The sequence below is a fragment of the Pipistrellus hanaki genome (genome assembly GCF_964339955.1).
Source record: "Pipistrellus hanaki genome assembly, chromosome: 9".
NCBI classification, from domain to species: Eukaryota; Metazoa; Chordata; class Mammalia; order Chiroptera; family Vespertilionidae; genus Pipistrellus; species Pipistrellus hanaki.
Genome location: NC_140511.1, coordinates 52,339,288 through 52,355,568, shown reverse-complemented (window position 1 = coordinate 52,355,568; position 16,281 = coordinate 52,339,288). Strand labels below are relative to the sequence as shown.

The 16,281-nt window shown below is 48.3% G+C and overlaps 1 protein-coding gene across 3 annotated transcripts in view; it reads right to left on the bottom strand.

The window, feature by feature from the left end:
• The window catches only part of INSC (INSC spindle orientation adaptor protein), a 126,715-nt gene extending 116,476 nt beyond the window's left edge, over nt 1-10,239 (bottom strand). Inside the window, exon 1 of one of the 3 annotated variants that reach the window (XM_084893981.1) lies at nt 9,988-10,239. In XM_084893981.1, the coding sequence (XP_084750107.1) occupies nt 9,988-10,162 (175 nt within the window). In that variant the 5' untranslated portion in view covers nt 10,163-10,239. Of the gene's footprint in view, nt 1-7,961; nt 8,081-9,987 lie in introns of those variants that run through there. The other 2 variants (XM_084893980.1, XM_084893983.1) reach the window with 2 other exon arrangements.
• Nucleotides 10,240-16,281: the final 6,042 nt, after the last annotated feature.

Below are 16,281 nucleotides of genomic sequence, written 5' to 3'. Positions count from 1 at the left end.
TAGGAAGAAAGGAAGGAGAGAAAAAGAAAGGGGAAAAAAGGGAAAGAAGGAAGGAAGGGGAAAAGTTCTTTCTTACAGTAGAATTCCAACTAATCAATACAAAAGAAATTATGGACCTAAAAGTATCAATGTTGGTAAAATTAATGAGCAAAGTTTTGATGAGAAACAGGATATTTCCATAATCTCAAAGTATCTTTCCACAAATTATGAGTTAAATACAAAGGGAAAAATAGTAATTCCACAGTGGAGAAACTGTTGAGCATCACCTTAAACAAGTGATAAAGACTTCTGTTGCCAGCATTGGGATGATGCCCACATTCTGTGCTTGCTGAAATAACCTCACTTCAATGGTATTCCTGCCCAAAATGCATAGCTTGAATCTAATCATGCAAAACCATCAGATAAACCCAAATTGAGGGACACTCAACATAATAACTGCCTGTACGATTCAAAAGCATAAAGGTCATGAAAGCTAAAGCAGAAGATTTGCTCTGGATTAAAGGAAACTGAAGAGACAAGACAATTAAATGCAGTCTCTGGATTGGATTCTGAATGGGGTGAGGGAAAAGGGAATGCTATAAAGACATTGTTGGGACAGAATTGTGCTGTGGTAAGAATATATGCTTTTAAGGAAATGCACACTGAGTATTCAGGGGTAAAGAGGCACCACATCTCTTCAATTAATCAGAAATATGAATATTTTATATATAGTTATATGTACATCTAAAAACAGTAAATATAATAATACATGAACAACAAATGTAAGTTATATAAAAATAAAGTTAATATACTTTTAAATCATTGGAGAGAAAGGCAATGAAAACAATAAAGTAAATGGAGCATTCAATAAGTGATTAAGGGATATGGATAAAGAGGGATTTGTCTTACCAGTCTTGCAAAGTTTAATCAATTTGGTCTGATATCAAAATTAAAAAAAACATAAAAATGGGTTTTTTTTATGTTTCTTTAGGGATTTTTTTAAGGGGATTCATTTTATTTTTTTCAGGTTTTTTTTAATCTTTATTGTTGAGAGTATTATGTTTTTATATTTGCTGAATGACTGATTGAGCCCATATCCAACCACGACCTGCTTAAAATACCTCAGTGGCTGCTCACAACAATCATGAAAAAAGTTCCAAACACCTCAGCACAGCCTTCAAGGCCTAACATCCCCTGAAAGCCCTTTGTAGCATCTTTTATCTCATTTCTCGTCACTACCGACCACACACACTACAAGCTCCATTCATACTAACTGTTGACAATCCCCCAGCTTATCACACTAGGCAACACTTCTGTGCCTTAGGATGTGCTGGCCTCTGAGCCCAGAATGATCTTCTCTTATCTTCCTTGCAACTTCTTATTATGTTTCAAGATCCAGACCAAGAATTTTCACCTCTCAGAAGGCCTCTCGGATTACCCGAGTCGGAGATGACACCACCTCTTCTGATACACCAACCCCTCCAGGACCTGCCATGGTCAGGCCTGCCACTCTTTGTTTACAAGACTGTCTTGTCACATGGTCTGTTTGCTACTTAAAGTCTGATTCCACTCACCTGTGAGCCCAGTGCTTTGCACAGGTCCTGGCACATCACAGGGGCTCAATCAATATTTGCAGCATGAATATTAGTGTCTGAACTTTCTGCATCCTCCAAGGGAGGAAGCCCTGACTCCAGTCTCTTTCATTATCTTAAAAAAATACAGATGAGTGAGGGAAATTAGTTCTCCCCTTATTTTACACACAAGAAAAGTGAAGTTCAGAGAGGATAAGGTAACAGTGTCCCCAGAGCTGAGCTATAGCTGCAATCCAGATCTCTTGTCTATCAGTTCTTTCCCAGACGGTAGGTGGGTGAGAAAATAAGGAAGGAGGTGCCATTTGTGGTTTTCCTAGTCTATGTCAGACTCCAGGCTTTGAATACACTTGCTGTTTCTAGCATCACCATTGCATTGTAAGGAACCCCATTGACAGACAAGGAAACTGAGGCTCCAAGTCCAGTCCATCTGACTGCAAAGCCCATGCCCTTTTCTCTGCACACTGCCATATGGAGGCCCACCTCTGACCCTCCATTGGAGGATGTGAGAGGCCAGAGCCAATCATCCTCATCAGTACCCTTTAAACCAGCACCACACACAGGCCCACAAGACGGCCCACACCCCCAGACCACAGGCTTCATTACGCATGGTTTCCAAACCCAGGATATTTGGGTTGTAAGACAAAACCTCCATTTCTCCAGCAGAAAGTGAATACTATACACAATTATCCAGCCAAACTGCTGACGCTTACAGACACTGCATCACGCCAAACGGAGTCTGGTCTACCCAGAGAGGTTCTTCAGAGGATCTAGGACTCCCCCAGGGCTTGGCACCGAGGGGACCCTGGAGCTGGGGGAGGGAAGGCCTGGCTGACTGTATGCATCACAGTCTGGGCAAAGGCTCCATTCCCAAGACAGAGATTGCCCTGAGGTGAGGAGGGGGAGGGGGGGCGGGAAGGGAGAAGTGAAGCCCCAGAAGCCCAGTGTTGTCCACCTCTAGGCAGGGGAGGAAAGGAAGAGGGGGGAATCCCTGCCAGCCAGAAGCCCTTCCCCACTCCATCCCTGCTTCCCACAGACCAGCAGTCTCTGACACAGGCTCAAAAGGCCAATGATGCTGATGGCCTTCAGGTCCTGGGTCAGAGAAGCCAAGTCCTTAGAATAAGGTGACCAGACGTCCCGCTTTTGGCGGAATAGTCCCAATTTTTAACAATTTGTCCCGCGTCCCATGGCGTTTTAAAAAAGTCCCAATTTTTGGAAAGAATGCATGATAAGCTAGGGAATGGTGGGAGAACGGGAAGGGAATATACACGGTTTTCCGCAGCCATGTGGCTATTTAGTCAGGATATGAGTTTTATATTATTTTTGTTAATTTTATAATGTTAAACTTTAATAATAACAAATAATTGTTGAGAACTGATTATCGAGAACTGCTTATCAAAGTTCACATTGTTGATCAATTGTTAGAATTGTGGAATACGCGCTGTCCTTACCAGGAACTAATGCTGCGACTGAATGCGTTTTTTCTACAGTAAATAAAGTATGGACATCAGAAAAATCACAATTAAGTGTTGAGACTCTGAAAGCCATTTTATGTGTGAAATATAATTTAACAAATTCCTGTGAAAATTTTCATGACCTTTTAAACAACAACAGCAATCTACTAAAAAAAAAAATTCACTCAAATGAGAAATATGCCAAAGAATAAAATAGTACTATACATAATTTTTTTAATTTATTATATTTGTAAATTGTACTTCTGTTGAAATTTTAAAAAATATATTACAATACTATTTTTGTGTTCTATGAAAATTTTTGTTGCTCCATATAGACCAAATTTTTAATCTAGAACCTCCCCCTTCCCCCGCCCCTGGTCAATGGTGTCCCACTTTCCCAATGTTAAAATCTAGTCACTTTACCTTAGAACTTCTCCAAGTGGCCCACGGGGGTGGATTCCCCTGCTTTTAAGGCTAGCCTTTTTTCTGGGGGAATAATCGGCAGACATTCAGACCTTGCTTTGACCTTAAGCAAATCATTTAACCCATGTGCTTCAGTTCCCTGTCTTTATAAGTAGCACCTGTTCTCAGGGCTCATCCAGAGGTTTCATCAAGTGAAAGGTGCAAATAACCTAACAGAAAGGTTGGCCCTAATCAATACTAAATAAATGTGAATAACCGTGGGTGAGATTTCCCCACAAAAGTTCCTGACCGCCCCACCCAATATAATCTTACTGGATTTTAAGCCTGTTTTTACTTGACTAAGATTAAAGTCCAAGGAACAACCAGAATCCTCAGCAGACATGCAATCAAGTCTTAGTCTTACTTTTCTCAGATGACATTTGCCTGAGAAGGAACAAACAACTGGCCCACACTAACCCACCAGCACATCCCCTAGTGCCAGGCATTCCCAACCTCAGGCCAAAGAGTCCTCCATCCCACTTTGTAGCCAAATGCTTTTGGAAGGATTAGTCTTGAATGTGGGCAACAGCCACCAGTATGGAGTGACCTATTGCTTACTGAGAAACAGAATCTCAACACGATACCTAAAAACCCACCAGCAGGGTCTTTCTAAGCACTGTTTAGTGCTATACATTGCCCCACGGCTCCTCCTTCCAAACATCACTCCCCTTGGGAGGGTAAGAGAATCCGTCTTGGAGTGAATTAGTTAGTTTCCCCAAATTTGCAATGTGGTTAGGACCACTTGGGAGACTTGAGACCCCTCCTGAGGAATTGAGGAAGAAGTGAATCAATGGCCTCACAGATCCAAGGAAGGGGGGCAGAAAATCCCACACTCCTTGTCCTAAGAATGTTCGGTTCCAGAAGGGCCATCCCTGATCAGACACTGCATGGCCCAGGGGGAGGAAGAGCTGAGGTCCAAGAGACACAAACCTCCCAGGAGAGCCCTAGGCCTAGGCGAGGTCACACAAGGAAGGGGTGGTGATGGGGCCAGGGCCAGGCTTGGGGCAGGGGTCAAACTCCTTCAGGAACCCACACACTCACGCTTTTGAGTCAGGGAAGAGCTGGCAGCTAAAGCACTCAGAGCATGGGGCATTTATCAATGGCCCAATTCATTTCCAACAATCCCCATTGTCTGGGCCAGCACAGAGATGGGCATTATCTCTCAGAGCCGCTAGAAAGAAAAGCTTTAAGACACGGTCACGAAGCGGAGTCCCAACATACCAAAGCCAAAACTGAGACATATGGTTTGAAAACCAGATAAAATATTTGCAATTGGAGATGTTCAAAAAAAAAAAATCCATGCAATATGGTTCCCATCCAAGAGAATGCTCAATTGCTGGTTGTTCATTCACGTATTCTAATCTTTCTCTACAAAAGATGTGGGAGTTAAAAATGTGAATACTATAAAGTTTATAGTCTAAAATGTGAATACTATGAAGTTGTTTAAGCAGAAATTAAAAGTTGAAGCCAAGATTTGGAATAACAGTTGCTAGAATGGAGCAATATGATAGACTAAGAGCTTCATGGCAGCCAGAGTAAAAAGGGAAATACACCAATTATATAAACAGCATAAGAGTCACACAAACCTGTAGAAATCCCTGAGTTTCCTAAGCCTTAATTTTCTTATCAGGAAAAAAGGGGATAGAGGACTACTGACCTAACAAAGTTGTTATGAAAAGTAAATGAAATAAAGCATATATTAAAGGTACAAAAGATGGTGGTGGTTATTATTGTTACTCTGTTGTCTGATTTCTCTTCTTTAAACTGGAACTATGATAACTTAGTGGGGTTGTTTCTCTGCAATAAAGAATGGGGAAACAGCCGAAACCGGTTTGGCTCAATGGATAGAGCGTCGGGTTGGGGACTGAAAGGTCCCGGGTTCGATTCTGGTCAAAGGCATGTACCTTGGTTGCGGGCATATCCCCAGTAGGGGGTGTGCAAGAGGCAGCTGATCAATGACTCTCTCTCATCAATGTTTCTCTCTATCTCTCTCCCTTCCTCTCTGTACAAAATCAATAAAATATATTTTTTAAAAAGAATAGGGAAACAGCCTGAGACTGAGTCACCATGACTCCTCCAGTTTTGGGGAGCCTTTCTGGAGTCATAAAGTTGTTGGGGAACCTCACTAAAGAATGATCTAGGGCAGTGTTTTCGAAAGAGTGGTACGTGTACCCCCAGGGGTACGGGAAGAGTTGGGTGGGGGTACGCGTTGCACTGGAGTTTGGTGGGGATATGCACTGCACCGTGCTTAGCTGCGCCTAATTCTATGTTCTCATGAGTACGAGGGGTACTCAGCGTTACGAAAATTATATTGATAGAAAGGGTACACATATGTCAAAAGTTTGGGAAACACTGATCTAGGGAATTCCTCCTCCCACCCTTCACTCCTATCTTTACTCCGCAAGAAGGCTACCAGGCAAAGCACAGCCTGTCTGTTTAACCATCCCCAACGTCAGGCGGGGACCAGGCCAAGTACAGGTAGATCCTAGCAACCCCTCAGAAAATGGCTGACACCCATCTGCTCCCCAGCATTAGGGAAGTTGATGGAGTGAGAGCTCAGGCACTCCTCCAGCCAAACCATAAACACTAAGGAAGAGAAAGCCAATGTCATCTTCTAACTTCCCCAACTGAAGGAGCACAGTTAGTCTGACCGCCTCACTGAAGGCTGTCCATAGGAGAGTGACCAGGATGGGAGAGGTCTAGAAGCAATAATAATGACAACGACAACAATAACAACAACCAGCTGATATCTGAGGGCACCTACTCTTCTGAGCACTGTTTAGTGTGTCCCCAGGAACCCCCAGGGAAAGGAGGTCAAGGAGAACAAATTCTGTGAAGGAACGGGAGAGAGAGGAGAAAGGAGCAAAGCAAAGGCCAGCTCTCCCATCCTCACCTGCAGATGGGATACTCCAAATAGTGTTGATTGAAACCAAAGACGAAAAGGAATCAGCCCAGCTCAACTCACTGCTCCTCCCTGGCACCGGGCTGCTCAGACCCCAGCCACACACAGAAGGACCACACTGCTGGTCTGCTGCAGGGAGACCCAGAGTATAAACTAGAGCCTGGAGCAAATTACAGTTGTGGCTCCACCTCAGACTGGCCTTTTAACCTGTAAGACAGCAAAAGCAACTTCTAAAGCCCTGACCCTAAGACCCCAGGCTCCACTGCAGCCTCAGTTCCAGATCAAATGGGGCACCCCAAGGGTACTGTGTCACCATTTGCCCACACACCCAGCCAAAGCCCCTGACTTAAGATATTCCCTACCGCCCTAACTAGTTTGGCTCAGTGGATAGAGTGTCGGCCTGCAGACTGAAGGCCTGGAGACTGAAAGGCCCCAGGTTCGATTCTGGTCAAGGGCATGTATCTTGGTTGCGGGCACATCTTCCATAGGAGGTGTGCAGGAGGCAGCTGATGGATGTTTCTCTCACATCGATGTTTCTGACTATCTCTCTCCCTTCCTCTCTGTAAAAAATCAATAAAATATATTTTTTTAAAAAGATATTCCCTACCAAGGCTAGTTTCTTGAACTCATTGTCCTAAGTGCCATATATAGGCTAATGGAGTCTAAAAGGGGGGTTGCAGGCTGAGAGCGGGTCTAACCAGGGGTTCATGTTTGCATACATACATGTTTCACACATGTAGGTGCCTGTTGCCTCTATGTCCTTGCCTGCAGTTGTACACATTGGAAGTACGTGAATGTTTGCATGGATGTCCTGAGAGGAACTGAGAGACTACAGTGTGTGGGCAGGGATGTCTGTACACAGGAGCAGCTGTGCGTGTGGGTGTGGGTGCCCTGTGAGTGTGTGCAGGCGGGCATGGCTGTGTCTGCTCATCCCCTCTCCGTTTCCTCCTGCCTCTTCTGGTGTGACAGTGGTCCCTCCAAGCTGTCTCCCCCGTCCCGGCCAGCCAGCCGAAATCACTGTAGTGTTGGGTGAAGGCTGTGAGCTCCTGCCCTGCTTAGTCCTGAGAAACCAAAGCCAGATGACCCACAGAAAAGACACCCCAGGTAGGGACAAGTCAGGTCACCCTAGAAAGTCTGAGTTCAGATAACACTCCTTACCCCTGACTCCTGCCAGCGCCAGCAGACACACACACACACACACACACTTCTCCATCACTCAGGCCGCAGGGAGCCTTCCTCCCATATCCCTGAGTGCACTTCCATGGTCCACACATGGCTGCCGGCCACAGACACGGGCCACCTGTGGGCACCCTCCAGTCCCCTACATGCCAGTCCACACACACACACACACACACACACACACACACACACACACGGACAACTAGACACCCACACTCACACTCTGGGACAAGGCTAGAAAGTTCCACGTGCTACCACCGTGGTAGCCCACACACACTCCTGCCCACTGGCACTCACACGGACACACTTAGACCTACTGTCCAAACAGTCGCACACGTGCTCTGTCCCCAGCTCTGCTGGTGGGTCCTGAATCCAGCCAGCAGAGCGTCTACTTACTCAGGTGAACTTGGCAGGCCAGCGGGGTGTGCACAGCGGCCAGCGGTGGCGGCGCAGCTGGGGCTCCAGAGGCCTCGCAAGTGGCTGCGCTGGGCCGGCCCAGCCCCCGGCCACCCGCCGCCCCGCGCCCCCGCCCGCCCCACGCCTCCCCGGGCCGCTGCAGGACCTTCCACAACAGCGAGCTCCCGGCCAAGCCTCCGCTTTCTAGAGTCCCAGCCCGGCTGCTGAGAGGCTATTTTAATGCCCCAGGCAGTGGAGACGTAGCTCCCAGGCCCCTCGGTGGGGAGCACTGGAATGGAGAGGCGGTCATGTCTAATTAGAGACCTAGCTCACCCCGGGCTGGGCGGGAGTCCCCGCGGGTAAGCGCCCGGGAGCCTCAGAGCCGGCAGGGCCGGGCGGGGGTGCCCACAGGCGCCCCTCAAGCCAACATCTGGAGAAGGGAGGGAATGCGCCCTGATTGTTTCCCTTGGAGCCGGAACAAAATAAGGAGGGGTGTGGGTGCGGTTCACAGGCTCCGCGGAGGAGCCTCCAAACTTTGAGCCAGTCCCCAGTGCCTGGAAGGCGGCTGGGCTTATTCACCACAGGTGCTTCCCTTTGGAGCCTGAGTCCCAAGAAGATCACCAGCCTCCAGATCACAGTCCTGACTCCTTCTAACTTGGGGCTCATCAAACTTCTCCTCCGGACAGCTTGTGTCAGATGTCTGATTCCTACCCAAAAGCTCAGGAATGTTGCATTCTTGAACTGGAAAGAAGCTTCAAGGTCACTCCATCTAACTCCCTCCAACCTGCCAAGAATGGGGGGAGGAGGACATTGGGGGGGAAGGGTGTGGAATGTCTACCCACCCTTAGGCACAACCAAGGAGAGGCAGCCCCTAGCCTCCTTTGGGCCTTCTTCCCAAATTTGAACCCTCTCATTGGCAGGAAGTTCACTTGGCAGCTAACCTAAATCCCTGGTGTGCAAACCACGTCCATGTGTCCCCACTATGTGTCCGGGCAGAGGAAGGCTGGCTCCATCTCCATAACACAGTGACCACTCCAAGGTCCCATCTCAGTCTTCTGTTCTCTGCAGGCCCTGGCTAACAATGGTGATTGGTTCCTGTCCTGGGCACAATGCAGCTCCTGATATTAACTCAACAGCCTCAGCTCTGGTACTCCAAGCTCTGTGGGTGCCCAAGTCATTTTCCCCACCCCCACCCCACCCCCCCAGGGACAAGCCAGCTTTGATCCTGGCCTCCATCCATTTGTGGACAGCCTGATTCTACACTACCCCACTCAAGTTTCCTGAGAGTAGCTTTGGCTCCTATCTCAACAAAGGCTATCTCAGAGCCTGGGACAGAGTTTGGGCCCCAGCCCCCCACATGGCCGGGCATAAACACTGGAGTTTGCAAAATCTTGTCCCTGAGTCCCCTTCTGGTAGGTCAGATAGTATAATAAAAGTAGTCTGGGCTTTGTCTTCAAAGAGACCTGACTTTGCGTTCTGCCTCTTCTACTTTCTAGCTGTGTGTCCTTGGACAAGTCACTTAACCTCTCTGAGGTTCAGTTTTCCCATAGCTACATTGGTTCAGTATTCCCATAACAGCTCATGGATAGTTGAGAGTATGGGATAAGATCAGGAATGTAAATTTGCCTAGAAAGCTAAGATATTTTTAGTGTGCTAGAAGTGGAACGAGGTTTAGATCATAAACAGGATAAATATTAGCCAAAAAAAAAAAGCCTAAGACGTCTTTTATTTCCAGGACCAAATTCTGTGCCTGGGTTTCAGGGCAAGAGAAAAACAGACTTGGTTTGCTAGATGTTCCCTTAGGATAAGAAAAGTCCAAAAGATTTTAAAAAATCTTTCCAAAACTCGGGACTTTTTTAAAACGCAGCGGGACGCGGGACAAATTGTTAAAAATCGGGACTGTCCCGCCAAAAGCGGGACGTCTGGTCACCTTACCTTAGGACCCTTGATATGAATGTTCCCCACCTGCATCCCACAACATGCGCGTGCAAACAGACACACCACATCCACTTTCCCAGATACGTACTGCACAGCCCAGCCTCCTTGTCTCCTGCTGGCCCCATAGGCCCCAGCCGCCTATACCCTCTTCGCTGGCCGCCTCTCCGTTCTCTGGAGGCCGCCTCATGGCTCCAGTCTTGGCCGCAGCAACTCCAGGTTTCCCTAACAAGGCCCATGCGGGCAGCTCCTCTCTCCTTGCCCATCCTCCTGGGCCATGGCCCCAGCAAGGCCTGAAACTCGAAGCAAAGGTAGCAGAGGCCTTCTCTGAGGCAGTCCCAAACTGAGGCTGCTGGAGGACGCTCAGAATTGGAGCATCACCCCCCTCCATCCCCCTCCTCTCGGCCTGCCTGGCTTCATAGTGCTGTCCTGCTTAATTCTTAATGGAAATTCCATCCCCGGCGCCAGCCCTGGCTGGCTCCCGGAATCCAGGCTTCGGCCAACAACAAACTCCACCCAGAGACAGGAGGCCTGCCTGGTCATATAAACACAGATACACACATATACACATACGTACATACACACACAAGACATTTGCAAACTCAGAGATTCTTGCCCAGACACATCATACACAGAAAGATAATAAGCACTATGACCACGAATGGTTATTGCAAGGTAGTAAATACAAAGAGCAACTTCCCTAATCCTCACAACACTAGGTTCTGGTATTAATTTCAATTTACACATCAGGAAACTGATGCATGAAGAGGCTAAGTTAACTTGCATGAGGCATCTATAATAATAAAATTATAATACGCTAATTAGACTAGACAGTTGAACGAACTTCCAGACATCATTTTGGACATTCTTCTAGACAAAGCCACAGCGGCAGGGGCTGAGGTAGCGGCGGTTAGGGGTGATCAGGCAGACAGGCAGGTGGGCAGTTAGAGGCAATCAGGCAGGCAGGCAGAGTGGTTAGGGGCAATTAGGCAGGCAGGCAGAGGCAGTTAGGGGTGATCAGGGAGGCAGGTGAGCAGTTAGGGGCGATCAGGCAGGCAGGAAAGTCTTTAAGGGTGATCAGGCAGGCAGGCAGAGGAGTTAGGGGCGATCAGGTAAGCAGGCAGGCAAGCAGGTAGGAGCCAGCGGTCCCGGATTGTGAGAGGGTTCAGACCAGACTGAGGGACCCCTCCCGCCCCACTCCCATGCACAAATGTCATACATACACCAGGCCTCTAGTTATTAATAACTAACTATAACATTCACTAATGACTGATTACTATAATCGTGTTGCATTCATTTCCCTTACAGGCCTTACACGCAGGCGCACCATTTCTCTCCACTAATACTAGCAGCGAACATTTAGCAGCCAATTGCCACATCATTAGTCTTGGACTGACTTGTTTGGTGTGTGCAACAGGAAATACTTCGTTTTTGGAGAACAAGAAAAATAGGTTTATTTGCATTATGCTTATTAATGTGTGCAGTTATTTAGTGTCTGGTAAGTTAATGTTCAAGAAAAAATATTAATTTTTTATTAAAATGTTCTATGATTTTATGTTAACAATAACTTATTTGTCTCATCCCTTTGTATTCAGCATGTCTCTATCGAAATAAGCCTACATTTCTATGAAAATTGAAGCTTTTGTGTGTGTTTTTTGTGGTCCACATAAACTTAAACCTTGTTTATTTGGCCCGTGTTAGCCTTTGAGTATGACATGCTTGATGTAGGGGGCTCCTCAGAGACTCTGGGCACTGTCCAGAAGCTGGCCAAGGAGGGTTCTGGCCTCCAGGACCAGATGAGGCTGGACAGGGCTGAGGAATAAAGCACGGCATGAAAGCCCAAACTTCTGGTAATACAGAGCATGTGCTGCCCAAGAAAGCCGGAGCCACAATGCAGAGATGGCAAGACTCTGATGGGAGGCAGAGTGGCTGGGAAGATGGGCCATGATGGAGGATAAGCAGCAAAATCCAGAGCCAGGAACGCTAAGAGAACTGCAGGAGAAGAGAGAGCAGTTAGCAGTCCAGGAACTTGTCCACTGCTTGAAGTTTCCACGCTAAGCAGGACATCTCCAAGCAGAGGCTGTGATGGCCCTGGGCCTCCTCACAAGCATCCCCACTAGAGAACATCTGGAAAGACCTGTCCTACCCAGAGCAGTCACTTTTGTCTCCTGTGGTTTCCCACCTTCATCCCTTTCCCAGAACCCCCATCCCTTCTACTGCCGTAGCCCATCCACTCTGTGGCCTACGGACAGCTCAGCGTGGCAGTCCCGTGGGGCATTTGGACTGAGAAATGGTTTCTTGAGTGGGAATTGCTTGACCCCCACAAATGGACCTGGAATCCTGTTGTCAGGCAATGGCTCTAAGAGAGGGGGCATTCTGAGTCTGAGAATTTGCATTTCTAAAACGTTTCCAGGTGGTGCAGATGCTACTGGTCTGGGGGTCACATTTTGAGAACCACCACTTTAGAGCACAGGAGGAAGTCAGAGATTATTCCAGCCCAATACTAACTGGTTTCTTCTGAAAGGTCCCTAAAGGAAGACTTTACTCCTGCCAGTAGTTTGTACTTTCCCCTTCTTCTTTCCAGCTTCTGCCTCCACCCTGCTGGGTATTGATGGGTCTCTCATGGGCTCTGTTATGGCTCTCTCTGACTCAGCACATCTCAAGTCAAGTAAGAGAAGGTGTCCAGGTGTCCACTCTGTCCCCACCCGCTCAGAAAAGGTCATCAAGATGAGAAACCTGCACAAAAATATCTGATGACCTGGCAGGCTCTCTGACCTGGGGATGGAGATATCAGATGAGAAGTTCATGAAGATGGCAGCCGAAAGGCCAGCCCACCCAGGGAGATGAGAGATGGATCAGGATCCCAGTGCCCACAGCGGCAACCCCAGGTCTGACAGTCCCCTCCTGCATCACTGAGATGCTGCTGCCCCATCTCCAGGAGCAATGGTGGGCCTGGGCACTCACAGGGGTCCGGCTGAGGTGGATATGGCCCCAAGGTACCAGGCAGGCTGGAGCAGATGCACCATTGCCTCACTTGGGCCCATCCATCTCTCCAGGCCTTCCAAGCATGCATTGCTCTCAAAAGAGAAAATTTTCCCCAACCCCCAGAGCCGATATGAGAACTTACAATATATTTAGAATGAGGCAATGTGGGATGGAAAAGCCCTCAGAGATCTCTGGGTGTAGGGTTCAAAAATTTTATTCTCCACCAGGATCACCTGGGGTGAAATGCAGAGTCCCAGGCCCTCTGTGAGGTTCTGAGTCCGCAGGCAGGTGGTGAGCTGGGGAGACCTGGTGCACCTCTCTTCCAAGCTCCTTATTCAGTGGCTCCACTTGACTAGTGAAGTTGGCTACAGTGAGAGTATTTATTTACACCCTGGAAACTGGGCAAATGCTACAAAGCAGGGCATTTTGTTTTGTTTTACTTTGTTTTAAAATACCAGTCATGGACCATTTACCGGCACTGCGTGGAGCACATGGGCCTCTATTTTCAAGTATCCCAAGCTGTTAAGATGCAAGCCCGTTTTGAGAAAGGAACAATCATCCAGTGATGAGACTCTAACCCCAAACCCTCATGTACAGGTAGAGAAATGGAGGTCCAGTGAGGGGAAGAATCTTAATCACGGTCATCCGAATAAGCCCCTTGTGGGCTCACAGCTGCTCTGTTCAAGGCAGTAGGGACTGGGACAGCCCCGCCTCTTTTCTGGACCCTCTCTGGAGTGCTTTCCATCACAAAGCTGCATCCTCTCTACCATTCACTGCTGTGGCTTATTGGTTACGTAAGGGAAGGGCTGGGAGGTCCTGCCCATTGTGGGTCAATCAGATCACCTCTCATCTGCACTTGGAATTCAGATAAGCTGGACCAGAGGTTAGTAGCGGACAGATCACCTGACTGTGGTGCCTGGACAGCCAGCATGTGAATTCCAGATATTGAAGGCTCCAGGGCTGCCCTGCCCTAACCAAGCCCTAACTGTTGAACTCTTCATTGGACTCAGAGAGATTCCCAAACCCCAACAAATCCCCTGTCTTACTTAAAGTAACAAGCTACTTCCCATTACAACCAAGACCACCGTCAGAAATGCAGTCATGGAGCAAGTTAGTAGAAATAAGAACTCAAGATTCCTTCACTGTTGTCTTGCCCCTTCATCCAGCCCTCAGACAGGATGAAAAGGAGTGTGTGCAAGTACCCAGTCTCCCAGGGCAGTGGTTTCCCAAGAATCACCCTGGTCCAGCAGCACTAGCAACTTCTGGGATTATTTAGGAAATGCAAATTCTCAGGCCTCCCCCAGAACCACAGAACCAAAAACTCCCCGGCTAGGGTCCAGCAAGGTGTGTGTTGTTTTCGTTTTCGTCTTTGTTTTAATCCTCACCCGAGGACATTTTCCCACTGATTTCTAGAGAGACACACATTGATTGGTTGCTTCCCATATGTGCCCCAACCAGGGCAGGGGAGTGAGCCTGCAACTGATGTTCTTGGTCAGGACCCTTCAGTCCAAAAGCTGACGCTCTATCCACTGAGCCAAACCGGCTAGGGCCAGTGAACTGTGTTTTAACAAGCCTTCGGGGTGATTTGGCGGCCTGCTGAACTCTGAGGACCACCGCTCCGGTGGGAGGAGCCAGAGCTTCTGCCTCCCTAACAACTAATCAAAGGCCATCCGGGTGCCAAACCAGCACCGGCTGTGTAGCCAGTCACACTCCTTCCTGGCCAGCCTGCTTAGCCCCACACCCCTGAGGAAACTGGGGAGTCTGTGGCCATGCACCCGGAGCTAATACAGAGCCCTCCATCCAAAGTCTGAGGGGCTACACCTTTCCAAACACACCCGGACAACCGCAGCAGACACCTGCCAGGGAACTGCTACTTCTGTCACTGCCCTGGCGTCTAATTGAGGGGGTGACTCGGTGAGCATTTCCTGCCCATGTGGGTTCTGAGGGTCTTGCTCTGTTGACCTGGAGATGGCGTTAGGTGCCCTGGGAGGAAGCCTGCCAAGGGCCTGGCTCTAGAAGCCACTTTGGCCTCTCCACAGAATAATAATAAAAATAACTATGGCTACACTAACAGGTATTGCCTTTTTCCTATACACCCGGTCTGTCATAGTAAACATGTTCTGTCCCTTTTGTGAATCCTCATGACACTACCACACTCCTGTCCCTGTATTCACGTGGCCTCCAACTCTACCTCTCCCCCTCCCCCATCCTATCTAAGCCAGTGCCTGGCCTCCTCCAGCAGCAGGTGCACTTACTCCCGTCCCAGGGGGACCTCTGCACCTGTGTCCTTGTGCACCTGAGAAACTTCTGGGGCTACACTCAGACTCTGATCTTCCAGTCATTGGCTGTGTGATGCTGTTGAGCTACTTAACCTCTCTCAGCCCCCCTTTCCTGACCTCTACAGTAGTGATAACTACAGGATTACATTGTGGCGAGGCATAAATGAGGTAAAGCATGGGAAGTATCTCCTCCCCATTGCTCCTCAGTAAAGACGGCACCAGAGAAGGCCCAGCAGGTCGTGGGACTAGCACAGCACAGGGACTAAGAAGCTGAGGCTTTTCTCTTACTTCTGTGACCTTAAGTGTCTTTCTTTCTCTGGGTCACAAGGTCTATAGAACCTGAGATCAAGTCCAAGAATCCTCTCAGATGTATTCGAGAGAGCCTCTGAGCCCGTAAAGTGAGAACAGGGCTGCTCTTCAGACATAATGCGTATTCTGCACCATTTCGTACCCCGGGCAGGTCCCAGCAGGAAAAGAAGTCCACTCCAATAGGATTTGGAAGACAATTTAATGAAGGGTTATTATTGATGGGCAGTATGAAGAGAATAAAAACTGGTTGGAGCTGCCCAACAACAGAGAACTTGGAAAGCGGTTACCACCTCTAAGTCCAGAGGGGCACGGGGGAAACGACTTGCTGGTGTTTCATGGATCCATCGAAGAGCTAATCCCCAAACCACGGCATTAGAGCCCAGAAGAAATTCTCTGCTGCTCCCTCTGATCTCCAGCCCCGGCCTCCATTGGCAGAACCTCACCAGAAAGCGCAGGTGATGTGATCAGAGGCCCAGCTCCTTGGTGCACCGAGCAAAGCAGAGAAGTATGGAAAAGTTATGGAGAGGGTGGCCAGTACATATGAAAACCCAGAGAAGCCGAGACTGCAAACTCTAAATCCTCACAGCCTTTCTCTCATCTAAATCTCTCTAGAGACGCACTGACCCCTCCAGAAAGCCACTGGATTGCCATGATCATTTCCCAGATTTACAACCTTTGGCTAAGGGCCTGCCAAAGACAAAAGACAAGAGCTTTAGCTATGCTATCAAGCACACCCAAGAGCTGCCACAGGAGCTTCCAGAAAAGTTTCACCAGGAGATGAAAACTCGGACAATTTGAATAATTGAAAAGCC